This window comes from Neofelis nebulosa, chromosome 17 (assembly GCF_028018385.1).
Source record: "Neofelis nebulosa isolate mNeoNeb1 chromosome 17, mNeoNeb1.pri, whole genome shotgun sequence".
NCBI classification, from domain to species: Eukaryota; Metazoa; Chordata; class Mammalia; order Carnivora; family Felidae; genus Neofelis; species Neofelis nebulosa.
The window spans coordinates 11865987-11891663 of NC_080798.1; the positions used below are offsets into that span (position 1 = coordinate 11865987).

Here is a 25677-nt window from a genome sequence, read left to right on the forward strand (position 1 = left end):
CGTGCTCCCGGTTCCCAGTGTGGGCGAGGCCAGGGCAGGGGCCGAGACGAGGGTGGGGAGAAGCCCGGACCTGTCACCAGAGGGCCCTGGGCAAAGTCCTGGCCTGTCCTCCACATGCCCGGTCCAGGCCCTTCCCCACAGATCCCCACTGATCGTGCCCCTGCCCTCACGGACTGCAGCAGAAGCACTTCTGATGAACAAGGAGCCGCCACCTAGACACCCAGGTGTGGGCAGGACTTGCCACGTGGGCTCCTAGCGTTGGCTCCTGTCCCCAGACCCAACCAGCTTCCTCCCCAGCTATCCCTGGTGGCTGGACACTGACCACACAGATGACACCGAGGCCAGGTAAAGGGAATTAAATAGCGAGTGATTTTATTTCATTAGAGATAAAACCAGCAGCATCACAGCCTGAGCCCTCACCCCCACCCCCCAGCCCCCACACTTCTGCCTAATGTCGGTAATGGGGACTTCGAGATCGCGACCTTGAGCGCCTGGAGAGAGAAAGGAGGGACCCCGTGAGGGCTGGGGGAAGCAGCCACACTGCGTACACACGCACCCGTGACCAGGAGCGAGCTGCAGAGGGAGGGACGCTAACGGGACCAGGCCAGCCTCCACACGCAGAGGGGTACAGAGAGGGGATGGAGAATCGAGGCAGGGACGTCACGTTCCAGGGAGCGGGGCTGGCTTGCTTACCTTCGGGAAGAGCTGTATTCTCGACCTGGAAAGAAAAGAGAACAAAGCACACACACGCCCAGGGACGGGGCTCCAGGGCTGGACTCCCGACGCGGCATCCAGCGCCGGCCGTGGGGATACTTACTGTAACGGGGGGAGGGTGAGCGGCTCTGCCGGCTGTACTGACGTTCCCATTCTTCTCTCTCCTTCTCTCTGCGTTCCCGCTCCCTGCAGAGAAAGGGAGGCGACCCAGGGGAAGGCATGAGCACGTGGAGAGAATGCTGAACTTGAGGGCGGGCTGGGTTGCCTGCCCGGGGCAGGTGCCTCCAACATCCCAGTCCAAGGGCAGGGTAAACCCAAGGGCAGGTACTGCTGCCGTCCTTGATTGGAAATGAGAACACTGAGCTCAGAGGGAACAGGCTGGGCAGAGCCAGGACTGGAATGTCAGTCGGCCTGGCTTTGAAAGGCCTGCTGAACAAACATACAGAACTGGAAAGTTTGGCCACTTCCTGTCAGTTTAGGTGGTCTCAAAACACAGGGACTCACTCACACACTACGTGCTTTATCAGCCTTTGTCATAAAGTCGGGGACTGGGCCCCTTCTACTCGCCTGCCCCTGATCTCAGTGAATCCAGCCAACAGGCCTGTAAGGAGGGACAACTGTTCCGTCCTCATTTAGCAGACGAGCAAACGGAGGCCCAGACAGGAAGAAGGCCCACAGCTGGGGGCGGCAGAGGCAGGATCAGAACTGGCCACAAGGCTGAGTCCCTGGGCACTCTGCTTCCCCACCTGACAAGCAGGCAGCATCCTCAGAGGCACACACGATGGGCTCGCAAAAAGCAAACCACAGTGACAAATACAACGAGCAGACCTCTGACACGCTAGGGACTGCGCTGGAAGCCCCACGGAAGGATCCCCCGGAGAGGAAGTGGAGAGTCCCCGCTCAAAGGTGAAGTTGCTTGTCTGAGGACCCACATCAAGTACGAGTGGAACCAGAAAGAAACATGGCCCTGCCACCGACGGACTCTCCTCCTCGCCAACACTGAGCGCTTAGATCTCTGGTTCTGCACACTGGCCCCGAGCGAGCAGGCCTACGGTTTCCGAGCACTAATCCCTGAGCTGCCCTGTGAGGTTGTCACCAAGATCTGTCCTGGCTGCAGAGTATGAAGTGAGGTTTTAAGTGAAATAAGATAAATAAAAATAATTTAAAAAAAAAAAAAAAAAAAAAGGAGTGGACGCCTGGGTGGCTCAGTCAGTTAAGCGCTGGACTTCAGCTCAGCTCATGATCTTGTGGTTCGTGGGTTTGAGACCTGCGTCAGGCTCTGAGCTGTCAGCACAGCCTGCCTCAGATTCTGGGTCTCCCTTGCTTTCCGCCCCTCCCCCGCTTGTGTTTTCTCTCCTCCCCACCCCCACCCCCTTCTCAAAAATAAATTTTAAAAAAACGAAAAACCATCCGAAGTGAGGAAAGAGCTGGCAACCACCCCTGGGGCCACACGGTCACAGAGAGGCAGAGCTGGAACTAGACTTCACGTCTGTCTGGCCCAGGCCCCGAGCCTGTCCACTTTGCAGTGAGGAGTTGAGGAACAGAAGGGGAGAAGAGGAAGCCACCACGGGGTTGGCTTACTAAGCACCACTTCTGTGTTCCGGGGGCTGAGCGCACAGCAGGGACCCGGCACCGAACCTGTCCTCGTCTCACTTTGAGGGACATCGACTAGTAAGCGCGGTAACAGAACAGTACGTGCCAAGTGGGGGATAGTACTCTGAAGAAAACACGGCAGGCTTGGGGGGGTGGAGCATTTGGGGGCGCTACTCTAGACAGGACAGTCAGGGAGCCCCCCTCCGGGAACCCCCCCCCCCCACACACACATGAAGCCAGGCAAAGGGACAGCAGAGGCTCCGTGCTCCGGGGCCGGCAGAGCCAGGAGGAGACACGGCAGGTGCGGCACAAAAGCCGAGGACAGAGGGAGGACACTGAGGGCCAGGCGGGCACTTGGCCTTCCACCCCTAGGGCTGGAGCAGACAACGGGGCTCTAGCTAGGGACCAGGCGGTTGAGAACGCTGGGCAGCCCGCGAGCGGGGGGGGGGGGGTGCCGTGACCTAGAGGCAGGAGTGCAACGGTCTTACTTCATGCGGATCTTGCGGGCCATGGCTCGGAGCTCGTCTTCCCGCTCCTGTGGCAGAGATGGCCGTGAGGGCGGGCCCGGCTGGCACCCCGCCCCCCCGTCCCGCCCCCACTGCTCAGTCTCACTCCTACCTGGCGCTCGTGCTCCTGTTGTATCATCTTCTCCTGCGCCGCCTTCTTATCCGCCTTGACTGCAGTGAAAGAGGGACGCGATAGCCGAGCGGTGCCCTCCAGGGCCCCCCCTTTCCCGACGCCAAAGCGGAGCCCGGAGAGGCCCGCCGGACGGCCGAGGCCCTTGGCGTGGCGGCCGGACGGCACGCGCGCCGATGCCCGCCCGCGCAGGGAGGGGCGGGGCCTCCCCCACGGGACGCTGGGAAGGGGCCGGGGACACCGGTGCACGCGGTGGCACCTACACTGCCTGTTCAGCGCCTTCTGCATCCTCAGCTTCAGCTTCTCCTGTGGCGTCAGCTTGGGCTGGGGAAGGGGGAGAAGAGGCGGGAGAGGGGGTGGGTGTCCGGAGCTCCCGCAACCTGCCTCATCCAAGGGCCTGGGTCTTGCGGGGGCGCGTGGGGAGGAGGGACAGGCCGCAGATGCCCGCCACAAGGGTCTGGGGAGCCCGGGGACGGCTGGAGCCCCGCCGCACAGTGAGGAGGGGAGGGGGACGCAGATCTCACGGGGCAGAGCATTCCCGGCCCCCTTCAACCCCAGGGCGGGATCTCCCGACCCGCCCCCCGCCCCCCGCCCCCCCCCCCCGGGCCCCCCCCTGCAGGCCCACCGGGCCCAGCTCTCGGGCACTGCTGCTGGCGGGAATTAGACGGGCGAGTTCCAAATTCTTACTGACTTTGGCAGCTCCTGTCTCTTTACCAGCGGCAGGTTCGGTCCTGGGAGGAGGAAAGGACGGCTGCCACCTCTGACCCCCGGCAACCTCGGGAGTGTCTGAGGGCGGTGGGCCTCGGACACCCCCGAGGAGACACTGTGCCTCCGGGCTCTCTCGAGACAGGGGCCGTGTCCCCTAAACCCTCATCCGAGGTAGGGCCGTGACGCCTCAGACGCCCCTCAGATCTACCCTCCCGGGTTGGGGCCACGTGCCCCTCGGACCTCCCGAGGCGGGACCAAGCTCTCTTCAGAAAGAGAACGGTGGGGCTCAGCCACCTCGCCCGAGGCCGACGACGGTCTTCCCCCAGCCCCCCTGCCCCCGCTTACTTTTTCAGCTTCTCGCCCACAGCAGGGGACGCCGCCGCCGGCCTGGTCAGCTTCTCCCTTGGGGGCGATGGCGAGGGGCTCTGGCTGCGGCTGCGGCTGCGGCTCTGGCTGCGGCTGCGGCTCTGGCTGGGGCTGCGGCTCCGAGTCAGGCTGCGACTGCGGGACGGGCTGAGGGACCAGCTGCTGCGGCTGCGGCTACTGCTGTGGTGCCGGGGGCCCCGGCCGCCCCGCCTGTACCGGTCCCCGGAGCGGGAGCGGCTCCTAGGGGCACGGGGGGGGGGGGGGGGGCCAGAGGGGGGCCGTGAGGAGCCACGGAGCCCCCCCCCCCGCACACCCCCGCCTGGGCTCCAAGTCGACAGCCATCCCGCTAGGCCCTACGGTAGGTCCAGGTGCCATCACCCGCTTCTCTCCAGCTGCCTTCTCCTCGGCTGCCCCCTGGCCTTGCTCGGTGTCTACAGAGAGACCACCCTCCAGACACGACCACCCTGAAATGGCTCCTCGCTTCTCGCTCATGAGACACCTTCTCACCCACTTCCCTGGGAGGTGACCTCTGGGAGGGTGGGACGTGGCTGGCCGGCTCCCCTCTTTACTCACCGCGCCCAGCTCTGGGCGCCCAGGGGCTGTGACCCCACCTACACCCTCAGCACCTCCTTACCTGCGTGCCCACTCTCCCCACCAATCCAGAGCACAGATCCCACGAGACCCACTCTGGGGACATGTAGCCCCATCCCTCCTCTGCTCAGGACCCTGGGGGCTCCTCAGCGATGGCTCACCCTCTGACTGGCATTCAAGATGTGGCCAGGCCCCCTTCCTCCAACCCCAGCCTTTCTCCCGTGGTCACCCTGGGTCAGGCTACAGAGAACCATCCGGAAGCCAAATCCACACTACACACTGATTCTGTCAGGGAGGAGCTGTCCGAGTTTTCACAAAACTCAAACTCGTTGACAACACTGAGAAAACGAACTACCCTTTAAAAATCCAGACTCTCAACTTCTCTCGAGAAACCACAAGACAGAACAACACCGGACCTGCTGCTGCACAGCCAACAACCCGACTCGACGGGACGCGTGCGCCCCAGTCCGCCGGGGCCCACCTGGCCCATTTATTTCAGACACCAGCCCCTGGAGGCAGCTGACGTGGAGATGCACGCCACAGGACAGGTGACAGCGCTGACGGAAGAAGCGCTCTCCCAACGCCAGGGCCCCAATGGAGCAGTCCCCTGCGTTACCGGTCACACCTTCCCGCCGACTCAACGAGAGCAACACTCTCCTAGTTTTACGGATGAGAAAAACGAAGCCCTGAAAGTTTACCAGCAGGGCCAGGATTTAAAGCCAGGCAGACGCTCCACAGCCCACACTCGCGCAGGCTGAGCCATGCTGCCTTCACACAGGCAGCCCTGATCCCACCGGGTCAGAGCCCAGGAAGGACATTCCAGTCCCCAGATGCTTCACTTCCTGCCTCAGCAGCAGCACCTCTCTGCCCAGAGTACCCCAGGCCTAAAGGCCAGCCAGGTCCCCAGTGCAAACCAAAGGGCACCCTGGAGTGTCCACGTACCACTCCAGACACGATCCCCCCCACCCGAACTGGCCTGGGGACCCCCCAGGAGAGGAGCAGCTCAGTCTCCTGTCCCCACTGCATCCCCGAGGATGTGGCTGTGCTCCATCCCACGTCACCACACACGGAGAACAGACGGCACACACCTCCCTCTGCAAACCGAGTGCTTCCCCACAAAACAGCAGTGGCCTGGTCCCCTAGAGCCTGGTCTCGCTGACGTCGGGCCATGCCCACCCCCCCGTCCCGCGCCCACCTCCCCCAACCCCACACACAAACACACGCCAGCCTCACGCACCTGCTTCTGCGCCGGGGCCCGTAACCACCACGCCGGGCGGGTGAACGGGAGTACCGGTGTCCATCTCGGGAGCCCCCACCTGAGTGCCGCCGGCCACGGCTACGGGACCGAGAATAGCGCCGCGAGCGGGAGCGGGAGCGGGACCAGGACCGGGAGCGGGAGCGTGCGTGGCGGCCAGAACGGTAGTAGCCCCCGCCACGGCGGGAGCGGGAGCTGGAGCGGGAGCTGGAGCGGGAGCTGGAGGTCCTCGAGGCAGAAGAAGAGGAGGAGGAGGAGGAGGAGGAGCGGCGGCTGCAGGCGGGGCACGGAGGGCCGGTCAGCATGGGCCTGGGCCGTGGCCCCCCACTGCCCTGGGTCCCCCCCACGGTGGCCGGGGGCGTAGGACGGGCAGCGTGAGCGTTACCGACCGGGCGCTGGCATTACGTCCCGGTGCGGGGCCGCCGGGCTGGGGGGGCGCGGGGGGCTTCCCTGTGGTGGCCCCTGATGCGGCTGCTGCAGCCGCGGCTGCGGCTGCCTCCTCATCGCTGCCCCCAAAACTGGTGATGAACGTGATCTTCTCCTCGCGGCCTGGGGTCGGGGAGCGGGAGCGGGAGCGGGACTCGGAGCTGGACTCTGAGGGTGACCTACAGGGCAGGGAGGAGGGGGCTCAATTGCCAGGCTCCCCGGGAGCCCCCTGGCTAAGTAAACACAGCACAGAGCCACAGATGAGGACGGTGAGAGACTCAGACGAGAAACTCAGCTTTGTAAGGGTCTGACTCCCAACCACGGAGCCTCCTCAAAGTAAGTAAGAAAGTGAGTGACAGAAAAATGTATCGATCTCATGGAACTGTTAAAAGGCAACGAACAGATCCAGAAAGATCTCCTCAACGTAGCTTTCAAACAAGTTCTGCAACGTTAAGTGTGCTTGAATTCCATCATCACAAAGGAAAACTACCTACATCCCTAACCGCTCCTCTGTACCAAGCGCTTGCCTGTGCCAGACCTTGTACTGAAAGGCACACGCCTCACCTTACCTACTCTTCCATGAGCCCAGAGAGGCAGGTCCCTCCCTCTGCATCCTGAAAAGCGTACGGGGGTCAGACTGATGGCCGTCCAACCTCAAGGCCCCTGCCCCAACTACTCCCACATCCTGAAGACACACATGGGCAAGGCCAGGCCCTTCTGGGCCATATTTCTCACTGGTTATTTCTGGGAGTTTAGATCAAAGAGACTTCTGATTTCTATGTCAGGGCTTCCTATCACACTTGGCGATTTTTAACATACAACCACGTTGTGTTTCAATCAGAAGATCAAAGAAGGTTCACGTTTAAAGGAAAAAAAAAAAAAAACTGGGAAAGCAGAGTAACATTCTGAAAAACAGAAAAATGATTCAGACCCACAGGTGACACCAGGTGCCAGTCTGAGGTCTCAGAGCAGCCTACAGGGTGGCCCCGCCCCTCCTCCCCAGCCCTGCCCTTCCTCGGGCCCTGGAAACTCACCGCTTATAGGGGTCGTAGGTGGGGCTGTCTCGGCGGGCGTAGCTGTGGAGAGAACGGGGTGGGACAAGCAGGGACTGGGCATCTGAGTGGGCACGGAATTGCACCCGTTCCCCCAACCGAGGCACTCAAGGCCAGGTACTGGGTCCATGGAGGAGGAGGCTGCGGCCAGGTTCCAAGCCCTACCTTGATCCCTCTGCCCGCCTCACCTCAGATCTGTCCAAAGCCTGAACCTCGGCCACACACCACAAACAGTGAATGTCCTGGGCCCCTCCTGACCCTGAGCAACAAGGACTTCAGCGGCCTCAATCCTCCTTGGGCTCTGAACCCTAGACTGAAGTGTCCCTCCTGCCACTCCCAAGTCCTTGGTTCTGCTAACTGGGTCCTGGCTTGTTAATGACAACAATAAAACCAGAAACGCTGCCTCAACTGCTCCACAACTCTGCCATGGGTAATGTAGTCATTCACACCTCAGAGCTGAAGAAGCTGAGGTCCAGAGATAGAGAGCCACTTGCCCAGCATCACACAGCTCCCAAATGAAGGAGCTGGGATTCACAGCTCGGCCCTATGACCCTGAGCGCATGCTCTCATGCACTACACCGACGACCTCTAGGGGAGAACGGTGACAGCAAGAATCCACGCGGCTTGTGGAGGAACCCTTTCCAGACCCCACACCAAGCCCTGTGAACCCACAAGAGGCCGTTTGACCCTCACAGCGCCCCTCAAGGACGCTCCCCGACCAGAGGAGACACGGCAAAAAGCGGCATGGGTTTGCCCGCGGCCTCCGGGGCTGAGAAGCTGCAGCAGGCTCATCTCGAGGCCGCTGGACTAGGTGGGCTCTCCACACCCCACCTCTGCCTCACCCAAACCCGCCCCAGGCCTCAAAGTGGGCACTGGCTCGCCCCCAATCCTGGGAGATGACAATGCCTCTTTTCCACAGGAGGAAACCGAAGACAGAAGTCGCTTGCCCCAAATCTGACGAGGACACAGCCCAGGAGGAGAACCAGGCAGGACTTCAGGGACAGGCCTGTTCCCCGTGACTCTGCCCTCAGCTACTCCACACCACCTCCCCACAGGTGTCTGGGGTGCCTGGCAAGAGTCCCAAGTCCAGCAGGGTACGGGGAGTGGCCGGCAGGGCAGGGCAGGGCGTCCACACGCCCCTCAGCCACTCCTATTCTGCATCTTTCCCATTTACTGCCTCACTAGGAGGACTCTGTCCACAAACGGAAGCGTGCCCCCAAAGAGTCTCCTTGAGCCCCAGCCCCTCCCCCAGAGCCCGGAAAGAATGAGGCTGGCCGGGCACAGGGGAGAACCCGACCTACCTGGGTGGGCTGATCTTGCGGCCCCTTAGTCGCTTCTCCCGGAACTCCCTCCGCTGGCGCCGGGAGCGACGGCCCTGGAGTAGGATGGGCACCTGGCCGGTGAGGGCCATGCCCTCCCTGACGCACACCCCTGCCCCCCCCGCCCCCCCCCGCCCCCCCCGCCCCGGCCCTCACCGAATACATGGCCTTCTCTTCCTCAAGAGCCTTGGCATGTTTGATCGCCTCCGCCTCCTCCTTGTCTTTCCGGAGCATCCTGTGGAAGGAGAGGACGGTGACAATGGAGGAGTGGGCAGGCCACAAGCAGGGCTGTCGCAGGAAGCGAGGGATCCCAGGCCATCCTGGAGTCTCTCACTCGTTCGGCACTATTATTGAGCACCTACTGCGTGCAAACGCTATTTTACACATTGGTGATTCAGCATCGAAAACAAACAAAAATCCTCACCCTCACAGGCTTACGTTCTGGGGACGAGATGGACCATGACCGAGGTATTAGGTTAGATGGTGACAACCTTGACTGTAGAAGGGGGAAGAAGTGCCAGGGAACTGGCAGAATCTGCTACAGCTTTCGACAGGGAGGTCAGAGAAGCCACGCAGAGAAAGGGAGGGCTAAGCAGCAGCCTCGGGGAGTAAGCCACACAGAAGCCAGCAGAGCCAACAGCACGGTGGCCTAAAGCTGGTCGGGGGATGGCTTGGGGGTAAGGAGGCCACGGAGGCTGGGGGCGGGGTGTGGGAGGAGGGGCAGAGGACCAGACAGGTAAGACTTTGTGGCCATGGTGAGGACTCTGGCTGCCCGAGTGACGGGGTGGTCATGGAGGGTTCTGGGCAGAGGGTGCTGTGTTCAGACAGGATTATTCAGATTCGGACTCAATCCTCTATTAGCTGGGACTGTTCTATGTGATCTGCACAGGGTGGGACTCGGGGAAGAGGCTCCATTCGGCAAGTGCAAATAAGTGATCCAGTGAATGAAGCCTCTCCACCAGAGGGTGCTGTCCACCAGGCCCAGGAGCCCCGTGAGCTTTTAGGGGCCAGATGGCCAAAGTCACATGGAGTTGGGCGCAGCCTCAGTTTCTGCACAGGCAAGGCCCGGTCGTAAGTATCCATCCCACAAGCTCAGGAGTCTGTGTGTGTGAAGAACCCGGCACGGGGCCAGGCACACTAGTGCTCAGGAATAAAGTGGCCGTTGGTAGCAGGGGTAATGACAAATGCCAGGTCCGGAGTGGGGAGAACCAGCCAGCGGGCCTCACCTGACAAAGTCACCGTCGGCCATGCCATAGGTCGTGGCCTGTTTGTTGAGATCTGCCACCTGCTCCTGGTTCAGTTCGTCCACGTCCACCTCCACGTCTGCACCAAGAGAAAGGCCGTCAGGGACCAAAGCCGAGTGAGAGGACCGGGGAGAAGGGGCAGTGCCCCAGGAGGTGGGGGCACGAGGGGACGCCCACCAGACTGCAGGCCTCTGCAGGGAGGGAACAAGTCAGCTCATCTCAGCATCCCCAAGCTGGCACAGGGCTTGGCCAGAGGCGAGCACAACGAAGGGCAAGGGGCGGGGGAGAGGCAATGCAATGGATGAGGGTCCAAATGTAGAGTACCAGGATGGACGAGCAAGACAAGTGGAGGCAGCGATGCAGGATACGTGAAGGGGGACGGGGGTGGGTAAAGATCTAAGTGGGCAGGAGGCAGGGGGTGGAGGTCACGGGTTTTCAGGAGCTGGATGTGCCATGAATAAGTGGAAGGTAGGATGGACCCCTTACATGTGTGTGATAAGCAGCAGCTCGCTGAGGAGGGGAAACAGGTAGCTGGCTGGAGCCATGGATATTTGGGTAGGGGGTGAACGGCAGTGCTGGGGGGTGGGGGGCGGCAAGGGATGGCTCTGGAACTGAATGAACACTTGTTTTCCAGAGGGGAGAGAAAAACAGGGAGACAGGCTGACCAAGTAGAAGAGAACGGAGACAGAGCCTAGGTGGGGACAGTATCATAAGAGCAGGGTCCTAGAAATGAGAGACGACACGCACAGAGAGGGAGGCCGGCAAAGAGGAGCACATGAGTGAGACAGGGAGGACGGCAGAGGCTGGAGCGCCCCAGAGTGGGGGTGGGAGAGACAGGGCTCGTAAGTGCAGGGCGCCCCACAGAGGGTGAGAAACGAGACACGAAAACGATGCCCAGGGACTGCGGGGTGGGGGAGGGCAGAGAGGGGACCCCACCGATGTCGGGGATGACCTCATCTTCGTCCGAGTTGCTCTCCTCCTCAGCTGGCGACTCCTCCTCCTCTGGCTTCTCCGCCACCTTCTCCACCTCGGCCACGGTGCTGTCCTCGTAGGTGTAGCCAATGGAAGCCTTCTTCTCCGCCAGCCTGGGACCGGGGGAGCCCGTGAGCCAGGAAGGCCAAGGGCAGGGCGCAGCCCAGAGCCGAGCCTCGAGGGCACCCTGACTCCCTGCACCCTGACCTCTCAAGGGTGCCCTTGCCTCCAGGCCTTCACACGTGCTCTCCCTCAGCCTAGGACCCTCTGCGCCTGCCTCCCACAGCCCCTCCCTCTTCCCCCAGACTCCAGTTCCAGCGCACCAGGAAGTCCTCCCCCAGGCAGGGTCGAGCACCGTCCTCAGCTCCTCAGCCCCACCCACACTGGATCATTACTGTCGGGGGACAGATCTGTCTCCCCCCCCAGCAGTCTGAGCCCGAGACGGCAGGACCCAGTTATCCTGGGTAACAATACGCCCCAGCTTTGCCAGAGCAGAGGAGGGGCCTCATGCATGTCTGTCGCTGAATGAAAGCAGTCAACATTCCCTGCCGCCCTTCTAGTGCCAGCCTTCTCCTGAAAGTAGGCTCCTGGGTAAAGATCAGTCATCAAAAGGCTTCCATTACATCTGCGGAAACTGCAGACGGAGGAAAGCAGCAAGCGCTCAGGATCACAAAGGGGAAGATTCAGCAGCAGGAGGGGAGGAGTCGGGCCCAGGACCGCCGCAGACAAGCGGGCTGAGCGCTGCCCTGGAGGGCACGAGGCTGCCCAGGCAGAGGAAACGAAGAGAGCAGCGACACTGCCAGCTGAGGACCTCCCCGAGCCAGCAGCAGCTCCAGGTAAGGCCCCGCCCTTCCTCCCACCCCTTCCTCTCGAGGGACACGGCTTGAGAAGGCCCCGTCCACAGTGACACTGGCTGCTGCTGAGCACCCGCTTACTGAAGGACACGCACGGGACAGGCCGTCCATAAGCTCCATCGCCCGCAGACAGAGGGGACCCCTGTTCGCCTGTCACCTAGGGGAGCACGCCAAAGCTCGGAGAGGGAGTCCTCACGCTCAGGACTCAAACCCGGGCCGGGTCAACCAACGGCACCTCCCACCGCGCTGCAAGCTGGAAACTCAAGGCAGGGGTTTCTGAGCAAATCCTTGCTTCTGGACACCACTTCTTCCTCTAAATTCTTACTAAGTGGGCGCCCACCGTGTGCCAAGCACTGGCCCCGACTCTGGGGACACTGACGTGGACAAGCTGGATGAGGCCGTGCTGGTGGGGCTCCCAGTCCTCCTGCCTCCCCTGACACCCAACTCACTTCTTCTTCTCATCCTCACTGGGTCTCTGGAGGCCTCCATACAACTCGTCAATGTAGATCTGGTACAGGCACTGCTCCTCGGAGACTGCAGCAAGGCAGAGTGGACGGGGTCACCGGGAATTCAGGAAGCAGGGGACACACGTGTGTGCAGCGGCGGGTAGGAGGGTGGGTACAACCCAAGCACAGCCAGGGACAGAGTCACCGATTTGCGGATCATCATAAACCGTGTGGTGAGGACACACAACTGCAGGTGGCCTTGCCAGGGTAAAGGGACCCAACTGCTCTCTGCCTCGTTTCCTCTGCTGTAGGAGTGAGCTGAGCACCTGGTACCCGGGCCACGTGACTAATCCCCGGAAGGGAGGCCTCGGGTTGGGTCCTTCAGAACCACGGGCTTATCCTGAGCGCTGGATGTCACCCGGACTCCACGGGCTATTCTGCCGGGTGCCTCACCGTGGCTCAAGTTTAAAGTATGTGTTCAGAGCCATCTGGGCTCTCACTTACCCGCAACACCTAACTGGGGAGCTCAGTACTGTATCAGAGACTTCCCTGACGCTCCCTGCAATGAAACACATGCTCCCGACTGGGCGTGGGGCCCTGGGCGAGCCCCCTTCCCCTGGGCGTCAGCTCTACTACCCAAAAAGTCAGGTGGGTGGGCCGGGCGAGCCTGGAGGTGGCGCAGCACTGTCCCTTGCTGCAGTGACCACTCTGGTTCCCGCCCATGGCGAGAAAGGGCCCTGTTGGCCTATCTCATGCAGGGGCCTCGCTCTCCCTACTCCAGCCACATAGGCCTTCGCCCTGTCCCCACAGAGTACCTACCTCCACCCCCCCTACAGGCCTCTCCTTGCCAGAGAGCTCCTCTCCACCCCTCCCTGACCCTAGCCTCGGTCAAGGACCTCAGAGAATGGCCCACTGTGTGCTAGAACGCCACCTGAGTTTGCAATCACCACCCACTCTGGGGACTATGTGGCTGTTGCCCTCTCCCCGAAGAGACCCCCTGGCCCCAGAGGAGCATGTGACGTACCTCAGGTGCTCAGGAATTGTGGCAATGAATGAGTGAGGAGTCAGAACAAAAGGAAACTCTGACTCCATCACCAACAACCCTTGTGACCTCAGGTGAAAGCAAAAACGGATGATAAATCTCCCTGACTCTAACACCTCATCAGTTGCTAGAATTTTGGCAATCTTTGATTTTAGAGATGCTGAAATGTCTACCTTAGAAACAAAATAAATAAATAAATAAATAAATAAATAAATAAATAAATAAGGGTATAGCAAACACACGGCAGTGGCTGACTGTGCCAGGCTCGGTGCTGGGCCTTCACGCACCCCTCCCCAAACTTTTACACCCACCCTGGGGGACAAAAACCAACATCACCACCCTTCTCTGGGTGGGGGCTAGCAAGGCCCGCCAGGCTGAGGGACTTGCATGTGGGCCTGTCCTCTCTTTAACTCAACAGGGAAGCCCTGGAAGGAGAAGTCTCAAAGCCCGTCTCAGGGGGTGAGCCAAAGCTCAGAGTTGTCCACCAGGAGGCAGCAGTGGTTAAGGGTAGGGTAAGAATCCCAGCTCCTTAGTGTTCCCACCAACTCCTGAGCCTCAACATACTTGTCTGTAAAATGGGTACCACCCCTAGGTGATTGTGCAGATGTAATCAGATATAATGAGATAATACAGATAAAAAACTCAGGGTCCGAATACCCCTGGGCAAGCCCAGAGTGGGAAGAAATCTGAGCCTCCATTTTCTCATTTGTGAAAACAGCAGTGGTGACGGCTCAGAGAACAATACCAGACATACACAAATATATACGAATGCTGGGCAGATTGTTAAACTCTAATATTTCTAAACAATTCCTAAAACACGTTTCCTCTTTAAAAGTGACATTCCGACCCAAACAAGCAGGGTGAACATCACACAGGGAAACAATGTGTTCTTGCTATTTTCCCCAATTTTTCAGGAAAAACGACCAAAGAGGCAGACGGTATGGGATGTGGAAGTGACCTTAACAGGACCACCTCACCCAGCAGATATCACTGTACTGGGTCCAGAGACGGAGGCCCAGGAGGGAGAGAGCTGGGAGCAAACCCCAGGTCCCTTAGGAGAAACCACTGGCGTAAAACTCGTGTTTCCATCCGCATGGACTCCCAACCCACTCCCCGCACCCCAGCTCACTCACTGCCAGCAAAGTCGTTCTGCACCAGGCCTCGGTAGCGCTCGTAGTTACATTTCCGCTCGTCCGACTCCTGTTCTGGGGAGCTTTGGAGGAGGTCAAGATGTTGAGATGAGAGGGGGAGGGCAGGCCCCACCCCAAGCCAGCAGGAGTTGGATGAGGAGCTGGGCTTGGGCTGGGAGGCTCCCCACCAGCACACCTACTCCTTCCCAGGAAGGTGATGGGCAGGCAAGGGATTGGGGAAGAAGAGGCAGCAAGGGTCAGACTCCCTGTCTGGCAAACCTTAGGGAAGCTGCTTACATGGTGGTGAGCAGCGGGGGGGTGTAGTCGGGGATGTAGTCAAGGTGGGCACGGACATCGAAGCGGTCAATCATGTTGTTGGTGTCTCCCTGCCAGGGCATCCTGAAAATGGGGAGCAGGGGAGCAAGGAGTTTAGGGGAACAAGGACTTTAGGGTCCCCAGTGCCCATGGCAATTCCCTGTCACCTCAAACTTGGGAGCCTGACCCTCAGCTCCTGTGATCTTCCAGGCCATGGACCCCACCATCACCCCCCCCACACACACTTCTCACTCATTTCCCCGAATCCACATTCAGGCTCCTGGCCTGGTTAGGGCCTGAATAGGGCCCTGAGGAAACAAGGGCCCTAATTCGCAGAACCAAACGAGAGAGAAACTTGAGCCAGCCCCGGTCACCTTGAAACATCCCCTGTGGCAAGGCACTTCCCATTTCATCTGGGCCCCTGGCACCGGCCTCACCCATTCCCCTCTAAGTACCCCAACCACCTCTGTACCCCAGGGCCTCCGTCCCAACCCCTGCCGGCTCTCCTCAGCCAGTGACGGTCACCTTCTCGTGTAAGGCAAGCGTTCCTTGCCTGAGTCCCCAAAGGTCTATTCATACCCTCGGTCTCTTCTGACCTCCAGCCCTCAGACACAGACACGACCCTGCGCTTCAAGCTCAGTCTTACATGTTAACGGGGCTCTCGGCGGCCAGGGCGACGGCAGAATCCAGGTGCACCTTGCAAGCTCGGCCGTGCACTTGCAGGAACTGGGCTGGGTCCTTCTTCTGCAGGGGTAGACGGGATGGAGGTCACCACCCCACTGAGCTCCAAGCCCTGCCAGCACTCTGCAACCAAGCTTAGCAGTAGGCTCACTTCTGATGTCAAGTGCGCCGTACTTCAGAGGGAAACTAAGCTGCACAGGGGTGGCAGGACTAACGGGGGCCACCTAACCTCTAGGGCCAGGGGGCCTTGTGATGGTGGAAAAAGGTTCTGAGCTCTGGTCCAACTTTCTGTACAGCAAGTACCAAGACCTCCTGCCCCTAAAATGTTATCTCCCGAGCATTCACATCCCTCCCCCGCCGCTCATTCAGAGCCAGGTGTGAGCACTGTGGCTTGGACTGGCCTCTAAGACATAGCAGGACCACGTGAGCTCATGAAAAGATCAGTGTCACGACTCATCACAGAAATATCAGAACCACGAGACACTGCTTCACATTCGCTAGGAAAGCTAAAACGGAAAAGACAGATATTGACAATACTGACAAGAGTATGGAGAAATTAAGTTCTTGAAAAGTTAAACTACTGCCCTAAGACGCAGCAATTCCACTCCCGAGGATACACCGCAAGAACTAAAAATAGATATTCAAATACTTGTACACAAATATTCAGGCAGCACGATTCACAACAGTCCCAAGATGGAAACAATCAAATGTCCATCAACAGATGATCGATAAACAAAATGTGGTCTATTTAGACAATGGAAAATTACCGATATAAGTGAAGAAGTGACATGTGCTACAACATCGATGAACCTTGCAGATATAACGCTAAGTGAACGAAGTCAGTCACAAAAAGCACGTGTTGTATGACTCCATTTGTGTGAAATGTCCAGAAGAGGTGAATCCACAGAGACAGGAAGTAGATTAGCAGCTGCCCAGCGGTGGGAAGTTGGGGGTACTGACTGCTAATGGGTATGGGATTCTTTTTGGGGTCATGAAAATTTTCTAAAATTACAACGTGGTGATGGATATACACGCCTGTGAATATACTGGAAACCGCTGAGCTGCGTGGTATGTGAATTCTACCTCAATAAAGCTGTTAAAAAGGTACCAACAGAGAGGAGAATGTCCCCTGAGTCTACGCCCCTCAGGCTTGGGCCACTGTGTGGGGGGTCACGACTCCAAGTCACCATGAGGGTGTGAGGAAGGGATACAACCTAGCACCGGAGCTCCCACTGCCCAGCTTCCCGAGTGTCAGGTCTTGGCTGGGCTCCTGCTGTATGCCACGTCACAGAACCCACAGGAGCCACAAGAAGGGCTGCTGGGCTATCCACTGAATGCCGGCAACACTCCTGGCAACGCCTCCCCAGAGTCCAACCCTCTCTCATCAGGCCCTGGTCCAGCCAGTACCTCCTCTCCCCAGACCCCCTGGCAGCCTCCTCTCGGGCTCCCTGCTGACGGCCCCCGTGCCCTCCGCAGTCCGTTTCCCACACAGGGCCTGGGGGTTCTGCCAAGGCCTCTCAGGCCACATCCCTCTCTGACGTCTCTGCCCTGGCTCCGCTCCGGGGCACGCTCGCCTCCGCGCCATTCCTTTTTTTTTTTTTTTTAAATTTTTTTTTTTTCAACATTTTTTTTTTTTTATTTATTTTTGGGACAGAGAGAGACAGAGCATGAACGGGGAGGGGCAGAGAGAGAGGGAGACACAGAATCGGAAACGGGCTCCAGGCTCCGAGCCATCAGCCCAGAGCCTGACGCGGGGCTCGAACTCACGGACCGCGAGATCGTGACCTGGCTGAAGTCGGACGCTTAACCGACTGCGCCACCCAGGCGCCCCTCCGCGCCATTCCTTGACCACTGCGCCCACGTTCTGCTCTGGACCTCTATGCTCACTCTTCCCTCAGCCTGCAGAGGCTCTAGGAGGTGGCTGCCCCCTCGCTTATTTCTGACCTCCTTCTAGAAGCCTTCCTCATCACCTCTAAGTAGTTCCCCGCACAAGCCCGTATTTACTCTTGCTCTCCTGAACTCCACTGTTTTATTATTTTAGAGAAAGCACGCACAGGGGAGAGGAGCAAAGGGAGAGAGAATCTTATGCAGGCTGCACGCTCAGCGCAGGGCCCAACACGGGGCCAACGCTGGCATCATGACTTGACCTGAAATCAAGAGGCAGACACTCAACTGACAGCCACCCAGGTGCCCCAACTCCACCTGTTTTCTTCACAACACCTGCTACTGCTTGGTCTTGCACCTTACATTCATTGATCACTTGTCTCCCACTCTAGAACTTAACTCCCACGAGGCAGGGATCTCTGCGTCGTATCCCCAGCGCCGGGAGCAGGGCCTGCCCCACACCAGGGGCTCGGGAACACTGACAGAACGGAAGAGAGTGAATCCTGACAGATCAGGAGACCGAGCCCCTTGTTTTTCCCTCAGCCCTGTGAGGCCCCTGGCCAAGACCCCCTCAGCCCCCCTGCGTCTGCTCCTGGCCAAATGCCTGGGGCCCACAGCCATCAAGGGACACTGTTTACAACGGGACTCTGACTGGAACGGGGAAGCCACCGGCTGCGCCTGCACCAAAGGAAGGAAAAAGCATCAGGCTGGGAGTGAAAATCTAAGTCCGGGGCCTGGCTCTGCTAGGAGATTCTAGGAAAGTCAATAAACTGTCCTAAAAGCCAGGCATTGAGCTAAGCATTTTATGCGCATTTTCTCAAACTTCTCAGCTGTGGGACAAAGGTTAGTAGTGCTCCAGATGAGTAAATGGAGGCTCAGAGGGGTGAGGCCCACGGGCTTGAAATCATGCCAGTAACAAACAGAACTAGGATTTGAACCCAAATGGGTCTGCCCCCAAATCCACTCTTTTTTCAAAAGTAATTTTTTTTTCTGGTAAAAGGCATAGAATACAAAACCTACCACGTTAAGTGCTTTCAAGCGTAGCGTACGTTAGCATTAAGTCACAGGCACCTTGCCGTGCGACTGATCTCTAGAATTTCTTCGTCTTGCAAAACTGAAAGTCTATACCCGCTGAGTGACTCCCCTTTTCTCCTCCCCCCAAACCCTCGGGAACCACTTTTCTGTTTCCAGTTTCCTCTTTTAAGTGTATTTATTTTGAGAGTGGGGGAGAGGGAGAGAGAAAGAATCCCAAGAGAATTCCGCCCTGACAGCATGGAGCCCGATGCAAGGCTCGATCCCACGACCCTGGGTCATGACTTGACCCGAAATCAAGAGTCGGAGGTTCAACAGGCTGAGCTACCAAGGGGCCCCTCGGTTTCCTGTTTCTAAGGGCCTGACTACTTGCAGATACCTCATATACGTGGAACCTTGCATCACCTCTTGTGACTGGCTTATTTCACTAGGCATCAGGTCTTCATGGTTCCTCTGTGTTGCCGCACGTGACAGGATACCTTTTTTTATTTTTCTCCCTTTTTAAGGCTGAACAATACTCCACCCTATGGACCCACCACATTTCCTTCATCCCTTCATCAGCAGACGGGCCCCTTTAGGTCGCTTCCCCATCTTGGCTATTGTAATACTGCAAGGAACATGGGGTGTACAGACACCTCTTCAAAATCCAAGACCCATTCTTTCAAGTTTTTATTCAATTAATTTCTACACCCAATGAGAGGCTTAAACTCATGACCTCAGATCAAGAGTCGCATGCTCTTCCAACTGAGCCGGCCAGGTGCCCCCCAAAAATCTATTCTTAACCATTGGATTATTCTGCCTCCAGCATCAGATGAAGTCAGAGGAGTTCGTGGACTCTCATTCATTCACTGAATTGATAAGCAGGCACCCACTATGTGCCAGGCCCTGTGCTAGGGCCATGGCAATGACTGAGACAGCCCCGGCCCTACCCCTCACAGCTCATAGTCCAGTGTCGGGGACAGACCTGTCCCACACCGTGATGACCTAGAGTGGGCAGCAGGGGGATGGGGGAGCCCAGGGGAACGCTTGACTTGGCCTGGGCGGCGGCTGGCAGGGATTGGGGGCTGAGGGGGTGGTCAGCCTGGGGCTTTCTGGAGGAGATGCCTGAACTGAGCACTGTTTATTTCCCATTTTCTTATCACCAGAGAATTCTGTTTCTCATCCAAACCGCTGATTAAAGAAGAGACCTGACAAGGACGCGAGCAATGACAGAACCAAGGTCAGGGAGGGAGAGAAAGTAGGCACTGAGGACAAATCAAGAGCAGAGAAACCAGCCTTGTGTGGACACACCCATTCAGCCGGCCACAAACTACTAAGGCTTCTGCAACACTTGCCCCACAGCCTCCTCTCGGCCCAAGAATAAGACGAGAGACCCGTGTGAGCGGCCCCATCCCCTCCCCAAAGCAGCCACCAGCCACTGCCCACAGCTTGACAGCTCAGCTCTGAATGCTGATCACGTTCACGTATGGGGACAATGGAGGCTTGTACAGGCCCACACCATTAAAGCACTCCACAGATGCTGTCCTTGTTCTTGAATTTCTACCCTGTCACCCAGTGAGAGAGGCTGATGATCACTACTGTCCCGAGAGGGAAAATAAAGCTCAGGGAGCTCCCCTGCTAAAAGAGCCTGGAATCCCAGGCCTTGAGAACAACCCAACTCCAGCCTTCTTTCCTCCACACCACGACAATTCCAGCTCTACCTGGTGATAAGAACTTCAGTAGCAAGAGCTAGCATTCACTGAGCAAGTAAGTCACCCTGGGCAAGCCTGCGCCGAGGTCTGTGTGCCCAATCTCAATGAACAGCCCTGTGAGGGAGGTGCTCACCCCCCACCATTTGTGGCAGACCATCAACTGGCAGCCAACATCTACTCCCCCTCCTTTAATAGTAACAGGCTCCTAACACATCTGGCACAAGGCCATCCAGAATAAAGCCTATGCCTCTAAGCCTTCCTTGCACCTGTACACGACCATGGGGCTACTTTCTGCCTAGTGGGATAAGTGCAAGTGTTGTGTGCAAACATCTAGACACTTTCTTCAAAATTGGCATAAGCGCTTTTGCCTCTTTTCCCTCCCTCTTCGTCCCTGCTGGATGGAATGCAGACATGATGGCTAGTGCCTAAGCAGCCCTCTTAGACCTTGAAACACTGGTAAGAGAATCCATGTGCAGGTGAACAACTATACGGTCCTTAAGCAGAACTGGCTATTTCTGGGCTTTTGGGGGAAAAAGAAAGAAACTTCTATGTTGTTTAAACCACTAACGTTTCAGGATACATCATTTCAAATGCAAAAAAGGAAACTAGCTCAGGGAGACAGTTACTTGCCCAAGGTCATGCAGTATGTAAGTGGAAGAGCTGGAATTTGAACCCAGACCTCGAGGACTCAAACTCAAAGGCCTTAACCATTTTAATACTTTGCCTCCAGGCTGTGTCACCTTGGACTAGTCGCTTTACCTTTCAGAACCTGTATTTCTACAGTAAAAGCCCAAGTGAGGTGCTAAGAGAGGTCAAGGTTCAGAGTCTGGTTAGAATGCCAGCTCTGCCCTCTTGCTAAAGGACTGTTGACCATGACTGTCTGAGCCTCAGTTCACTCATCTATGAAATGGAGATAAGAATAAGAACCACCCCCTAGACTAGAGAGAAGATTTGATGAAGCGTAAATGTATGTCAAGCACTTAGCCCAGCGGTTTAACACACAAGTGCTCAAGAGACTAGCCGTTCTTATCAGCATCACCTTAACACAGGCATCAATACCAACCTCCCAGGCCGGCTCAAAGGGCTAGAAAGAATGTACCAATGTAGTAGGCACTGGGTCTGGTACCCCATGAGCTCTTATTATAGCTCAGGACAGCTATTTACTCCTAAGCATTACATCCCTGGCCCACACTGGGGCCTCAACTATGGCCAGCACAGACCCAGGCCCTGCCCTCATGGTCATGTTGTAATCTTTTCGACACCGCCAGAGAGGGGCTCTCCCTTCCACCCAGTTCCTTCCTGGGTGACAGAAGGCAAGTGAGGAGCTCTCGGAGAATCCCTTCCTACAATAATAGCACTTGTATTTCATTGATGACTATGGGGATGCATCTAAAGCTCTTCTCACAGAGCCTGCTGTCTGAGAAGGAGCAATTAAAATGATAACTACTCGTATTAGTATTTTTACTCATCTATTCTTTCAAACCATATTTATTGGCCCCAAGCTTAGGATGCAAAGATGACCTGAATACAACCAGTCCCCAGTCTTACAGAGCTAGATACGTGTGTTGTTATGTGTGTGCCAGGGGGCGCCTGGGTGGCTCAGTTGTTTAGAGTCTGACTTCGGCTCAGATTATGATCTCGTGATTCGTGGGTTCAAGCCCCGCGTCGGGCTCTGTGCTGACAGCTCAGAGCCTGGAGCCTGCTTTGGATTCTGTGCTCTCTCTCTCTCTGCTTCTCCTCTGCTCACGCTCTGTCTCCCTCTCTCTCTCGAAAATAAATAAACATTGGGGCGCCTGGGTGGCGCAGTCGGTTAAGCGTCCGACTTCAGCCAGGTCACGATCTCGCGGTCCGTGAGTTCGAGCCCCGCGTCGGGCTCTGGGCTGATGGCTCGGAGCCTGGAGCCTGTTTCCGATTCTGTGTCTCCCTCTCTCTCTGCCCCTCCCCCGTTCATGCTCTGTCTCTCTCTGTCCCAAAAATAAATTAAAAAAAAAAAAAAAAAAAAGAAAAAGAAAAGAAATAAACATTAGATTAAAAAAAAGAAATTCCTAACGGGAAGAACAAGGGTTATAATGGCATTTATGGGGACACTTGCTGGAGTATGGGGGATAAGGGAAGACTTCCTTGGAAGTGAGATCTGACAGACGAGCAGCAGTTAGCCGTGCATGGGAAGAGCTCATGCAAAGGCCCGTGGCTCTTTAATCCTGAGAAACAAATTGATACTCTTTATACATCTTCTGTGTTAGAGAATTATCACCCTAGATAACAAGGATGGCCAGATGGCTTGAGCAAAGGAACGAGGCAGAAAGCAGGGTGGCACGAGTTTAAAGGGGCAAGGGGGGAGCAGGTGGCAAAAAGCCAGACCACGTGAGGCTTGAAGGCTGTGTTGAGGAGCCTGGCCTTTCTCTCAAGAGCACTAGGGAGCCATGGAGGAGTTCAGAGCAAGTGAAGGACAGGGTCAGCCTTGTGCTTTAGAAAGACCTCTCTAGCCCTGCTGAAGAGGATGGATTGGAGCGGGGCAAGAATGAAGGCCAGGAGACCAGGTAGGGCGCTAAAGCAGTACTGCAGTTGTGAACAGGAACATCTGTATTAATACCGTCTCACAGGAGAGTTGAACCTGCTACACAAGTGCCATTTCAAGCTGGGCACGGTGGGGAGGGGGGATCTCAAGGGCAAGTAGGAGTTAAATAGGTGAGGGGAGACATTACAGGCACAATGCCCTGTGGTGACAGAGATGGAAATAAGCCCAGTGGAGCAACTCAAGGATGAAGCTGAGAGGCTGGCTGATAGAGGTCAGACCATAAGGGCCTTTCAGGTCACGGGATGGGAGTGTGGTCTCTCCAAAAGCAACCGAAGCATCAAACCGGAGACGAGAGCGGTCAGAGTCTACTTAATGAATACTGACGGCGCTCCTACGGGGTGCCGAGCCAAACCTCAAGAAGGGCCGAGCTTTTCTGGGCGCTGCGAAGACAGCAGGAAGACAGCATCCGGGAGCTGGTCGGTCTTCTACCTGGCCTGCTCTGAGTGTTACAGAGACTTTCCTCCTCCCTGCTCACGCCAGCTCGGTACCGAGCCCGCACCGAACAACGCAGCACGCCATAGCCGAGAGGACGCCTCTGGTTTTTACCAACGACTGCGCCCGGGAAATATTTTCAAGCCCAGACCTCGCCAGGGTGACCAGGGCCTCGCCCTCCAGGGGAGCCCCCACCCCAGAATAAGGCCGGTTACTCACAATCTTTTCATAGTACTCCCGCCGCCGCTCTGCCCTCTTCTTGTAGTCGACCATCATGCCTCGAAGCTTGCGCTCATGCTTCCGAGCCTCGTGCCACATCGTGGTGAGGCCGAGCTTGGGGCCTCAACCTGGGGGGATGAGACGGGAGCGTCAGATGCGCTGTAAAAAACCGTAGGGGCAGAAGAACCGAAGTCGCCTAACGAGTTGGTGACAGAACCGATCCTGAACACCAGCTGCTGCAGGGAGGGGAAGGGAGGCTGCAGGACCGCGCCAGATGCTGAAGCGCCTCCCTGGCAACTCTGAGCCAACACCCCGGGCGCTCTGCAAACCCCCCAGGCGATTCTGGAGTGAGCCTCCCCGGGGAAGGAGTGTCGTGAGTTCAGGGCGCTAGAATCAAGGATGAAAGGTTTCGGAATGCTGGGAGCGAGCCTTTGATGTAAGGTCTGGAGGCAGAGCCCCAACAGCTGGGGCTGTAGCTCCAGGGAGGCAGAAGGGCGGAAATGGGGTTACCCGTGGCGGCGGGGCACGGTATGAATGCAAGTGAAGACAAGACAAGACTTCATGGGAACAGAGTAGTTGTAAGGGGACGTGGGGGGGGGGGGGGGTCGGGACGGAGGGCAGGTGAAGGGCGTGGACGAAGGACGACAACGCTCGGGGGCGGAGGGGGGACATGGTGGGGTGCTGTAAATAAAAACCAGAGTGGGGCTGAGGTCTACAGAAGGAATCTGAGTGGCGGGGGCGGGGGGGGGGGGTGAAAATCTGAGGAGAGACCGACGAAGGCGGAGCTGGCAGACGGGAGGGGGTGGGCTGAGGGGCAAGGCTTGCAGGCAGGGGCGGAGCCCCAGGGTTTGGACTGGGCTCGAGGACCGGGTCGGGGCCTTAAGGTTCGGGATAAGGTTTTTGACAAAGGGGCGGGGCCTGTGGCAAGCGGCGGGGTCCGACGCGGCGAGTTCTGGCCCGCCGCGGGGGCAGGGGCGCGGCCTGAGGCGCGGCAGGCCTGAGGGGGTGCGGGGCCGGCGGCCCTCGGGACTGGGGCTGAGCAGAGGCTCACGGCACCCCGGGGAAGGGCCGAGACGAGGGCGGAGCTGGGCTGACGCCCGCCCGAAAGCCAGGAGGTCGGGGCCCGCTGCCTGCACTCACCGGCTCGTCGCCGCCTCCCACCGCTGCGCTCGCGCGCGGCCCGCACCGGAAGCGGAAGTGGGAGGCCGCGCGAAAGGGAGGGGCGGAACGTGGCGCAGCGCGCTTCCGCCGACGCGAAGGGCGTGCCCTGAAGGGAAGGGGCGGGGCCTGGAGGACGGAGGCGTGAGAGGCGGAGCTAAGGGCTTCCCGGAGGGTTTGTGCGTGAGGGGCCCGGGGTGTTTCCCGGGCGGAGGAGAGACCAGACTCCCAAGGCTCAAAAACTCATCTTTATTGGGAAGACTCAAAACAAACAACCTGTATCCCCCACCCTCAGGCTTGGGGAAGGAGAGCTGAGGATCTGCACCCTTCTCCCATATGTACACTCCAGAATCCGCCTGGAGAAGGTGCCCCCCGTCTCGTGGGGGTTGAGGCAGCTTTACAAGCTGGTGCATGGGAGCCAAGCCCCTTTTCCTCTCCGGACTCGGTTTTCTCATTTGTAAAATGGGCTCAGGGGAAACCGGTGCTACGGAGCTTCTGACCAGCGCTGAACATGTCCCATTCAGAAGGATGAGGAGGTCGGAAGACTGACCAAGGGTGGCCCAAGGGGATGGAGGTGCTGGGCATCCTGGTTGGGTTTTCAGGGCTCCTTCTACCTACTTCCCTCCCCGCCCAACGCCTCTCTCCTCCAGCACCTCGGGGCTACGTGGCCTCGGGCCCCGGGGACAGGAGCCCTCCCCCAAATCCGACCTCGCGGTACTGGTTGGGGAACATGTTGCTGCCCACAAGGCTGGCAGTGCCCCCGTCCCCGGGGCCTGGAGGTTGGTATGAGTCCAGTGTCATTGGCTCGGGGCCGGAAGGCTCTCCAACAGTGGGCCCTGCAGCCCCGTTGCCCGTGACAGCGCTGGCGAGTGGCGGCGCCGGGGGCAACATGTCCAGCATGGTGAAGAGTGTGGGGGCTGTGGCGTCATCGTAGGCAAAACTGTCGTCCAGGAGGTCCGGCCCCCCTGGGGGCTCCAGGCCGGGTAGGGACACGGGGCCAGGGAAGAAGTCTGTATCCGGCAGCAGGGCTGACGGCGGGAGGAACGGGCCTGCAGGGATGAAAAGACCAAAGGAAGCAGGGCAGGCTTCAGGGTCAACTTCTGGCCCGGTTCTAACTCGAATGCCCTGATAGTGCTAAATGCGTTATTACTGTGGCCTCTGTTAATCCCAAGGAGACCCTTGGAGTAGGGACTATCACCATTCTCACTTAATAAGCAAACAGGCAACATAATTCACTCACACATAGCTAGCGAGTTGCGGACCCAGGGTTCAAACCATGCTCCTGCAGTGCTAGGGAGTTTTTCCAAAAAATAAGAAAGCTGAAGAGGCTCTAAAGCCC

At 58.0% G+C, this 25677-nt stretch overlaps 2 protein-coding genes across 9 annotated transcripts in view; both read right to left on the reverse strand.

Annotated features, from left to right (window-relative positions):
• Window positions 1-346: 346 nt before the first annotated feature.
• Window positions 347-24412, reverse strand: CLASRP (CLK4 associating serine/arginine rich protein). Of its 7 annotated transcripts, none has more exons than XM_058709174.1 (21): window positions 24321-24412; window positions 23181-23308; window positions 15310-15407; window positions 14646-14747; window positions 14352-14431; window positions 12180-12264; window positions 10841-10989; window positions 9887-9983; window positions 8817-8895; window positions 8643-8716; window positions 7324-7365; window positions 6253-6468; window positions 5846-6136; window positions 3997-4257; window positions 3635-3674; window positions 3207-3267; window positions 2926-2984; window positions 2796-2842; window positions 818-900; window positions 694-718; window positions 347-491 (listed from the first exon to the last, which is right to left on the reverse strand). In XM_058709174.1, exons 2-21 carry the CDS (start codon window positions 23277-23279, stop codon window positions 449-451), a joined length of 2031 nt encoding a protein of 676 aa, XP_058565157.1. In that variant the 5' UTR covers window positions 23280-23308; window positions 24321-24412; the 3' UTR covers window positions 347-448. The 7 variants fall into 7 exon arrangements, 6 of the variants coding, with proteins under 6 accessions (XP_058565157.1, XP_058565155.1, XP_058565156.1 ...); XM_058709172.1 differs by having other exon boundaries at window positions 818-1052; XM_058709173.1 differs by having other exon boundaries at window positions 694-900.
• A 159-nt stretch (window positions 24413-24571) lies between these two features.
• The window catches only part of RELB (RELB proto-oncogene, NF-kB subunit), a 28655-nt gene continuing 27549 nt past the window's right edge, over window positions 24572-25677 (reverse strand). For both annotated transcript variants that reach the window (XM_058706406.1, XM_058706405.1), the window contains one exon: window positions 24572-25387. In XM_058706406.1, the coding sequence (XP_058562389.1) occupies window positions 24999-25387 (389 nt within the window). In that variant the 3' untranslated portion in view covers window positions 24572-24998. The remainder of the gene's footprint in view (window positions 25388-25677) is intronic.

Excerpts from the sequence above, each read along its gene's own strand:
- CLASRP (XM_058709170.1), bottom strand. The coding sequence starts at position 23,279 with ATGTGGCACGAGGCTCGGAAGCATGAGCGCAAGCTTCGAGGCATGATG. Across the intron at positions 14,748-15,309 it reads GCCGAGAGCCCCGTTAACAT|GATGCCCTGGCAGGGAGACA; the intron begins GTAAGACTGAGC and ends CCCCATTTTCAG. Across the intron at positions 8,717-8,816 it reads AAGAGAAGGCCATGTATTCG|GGCCGTCGCTCCCGGCGCCA; the intron begins GTGAGGGCCGGG and ends ATCCTACTCCAG.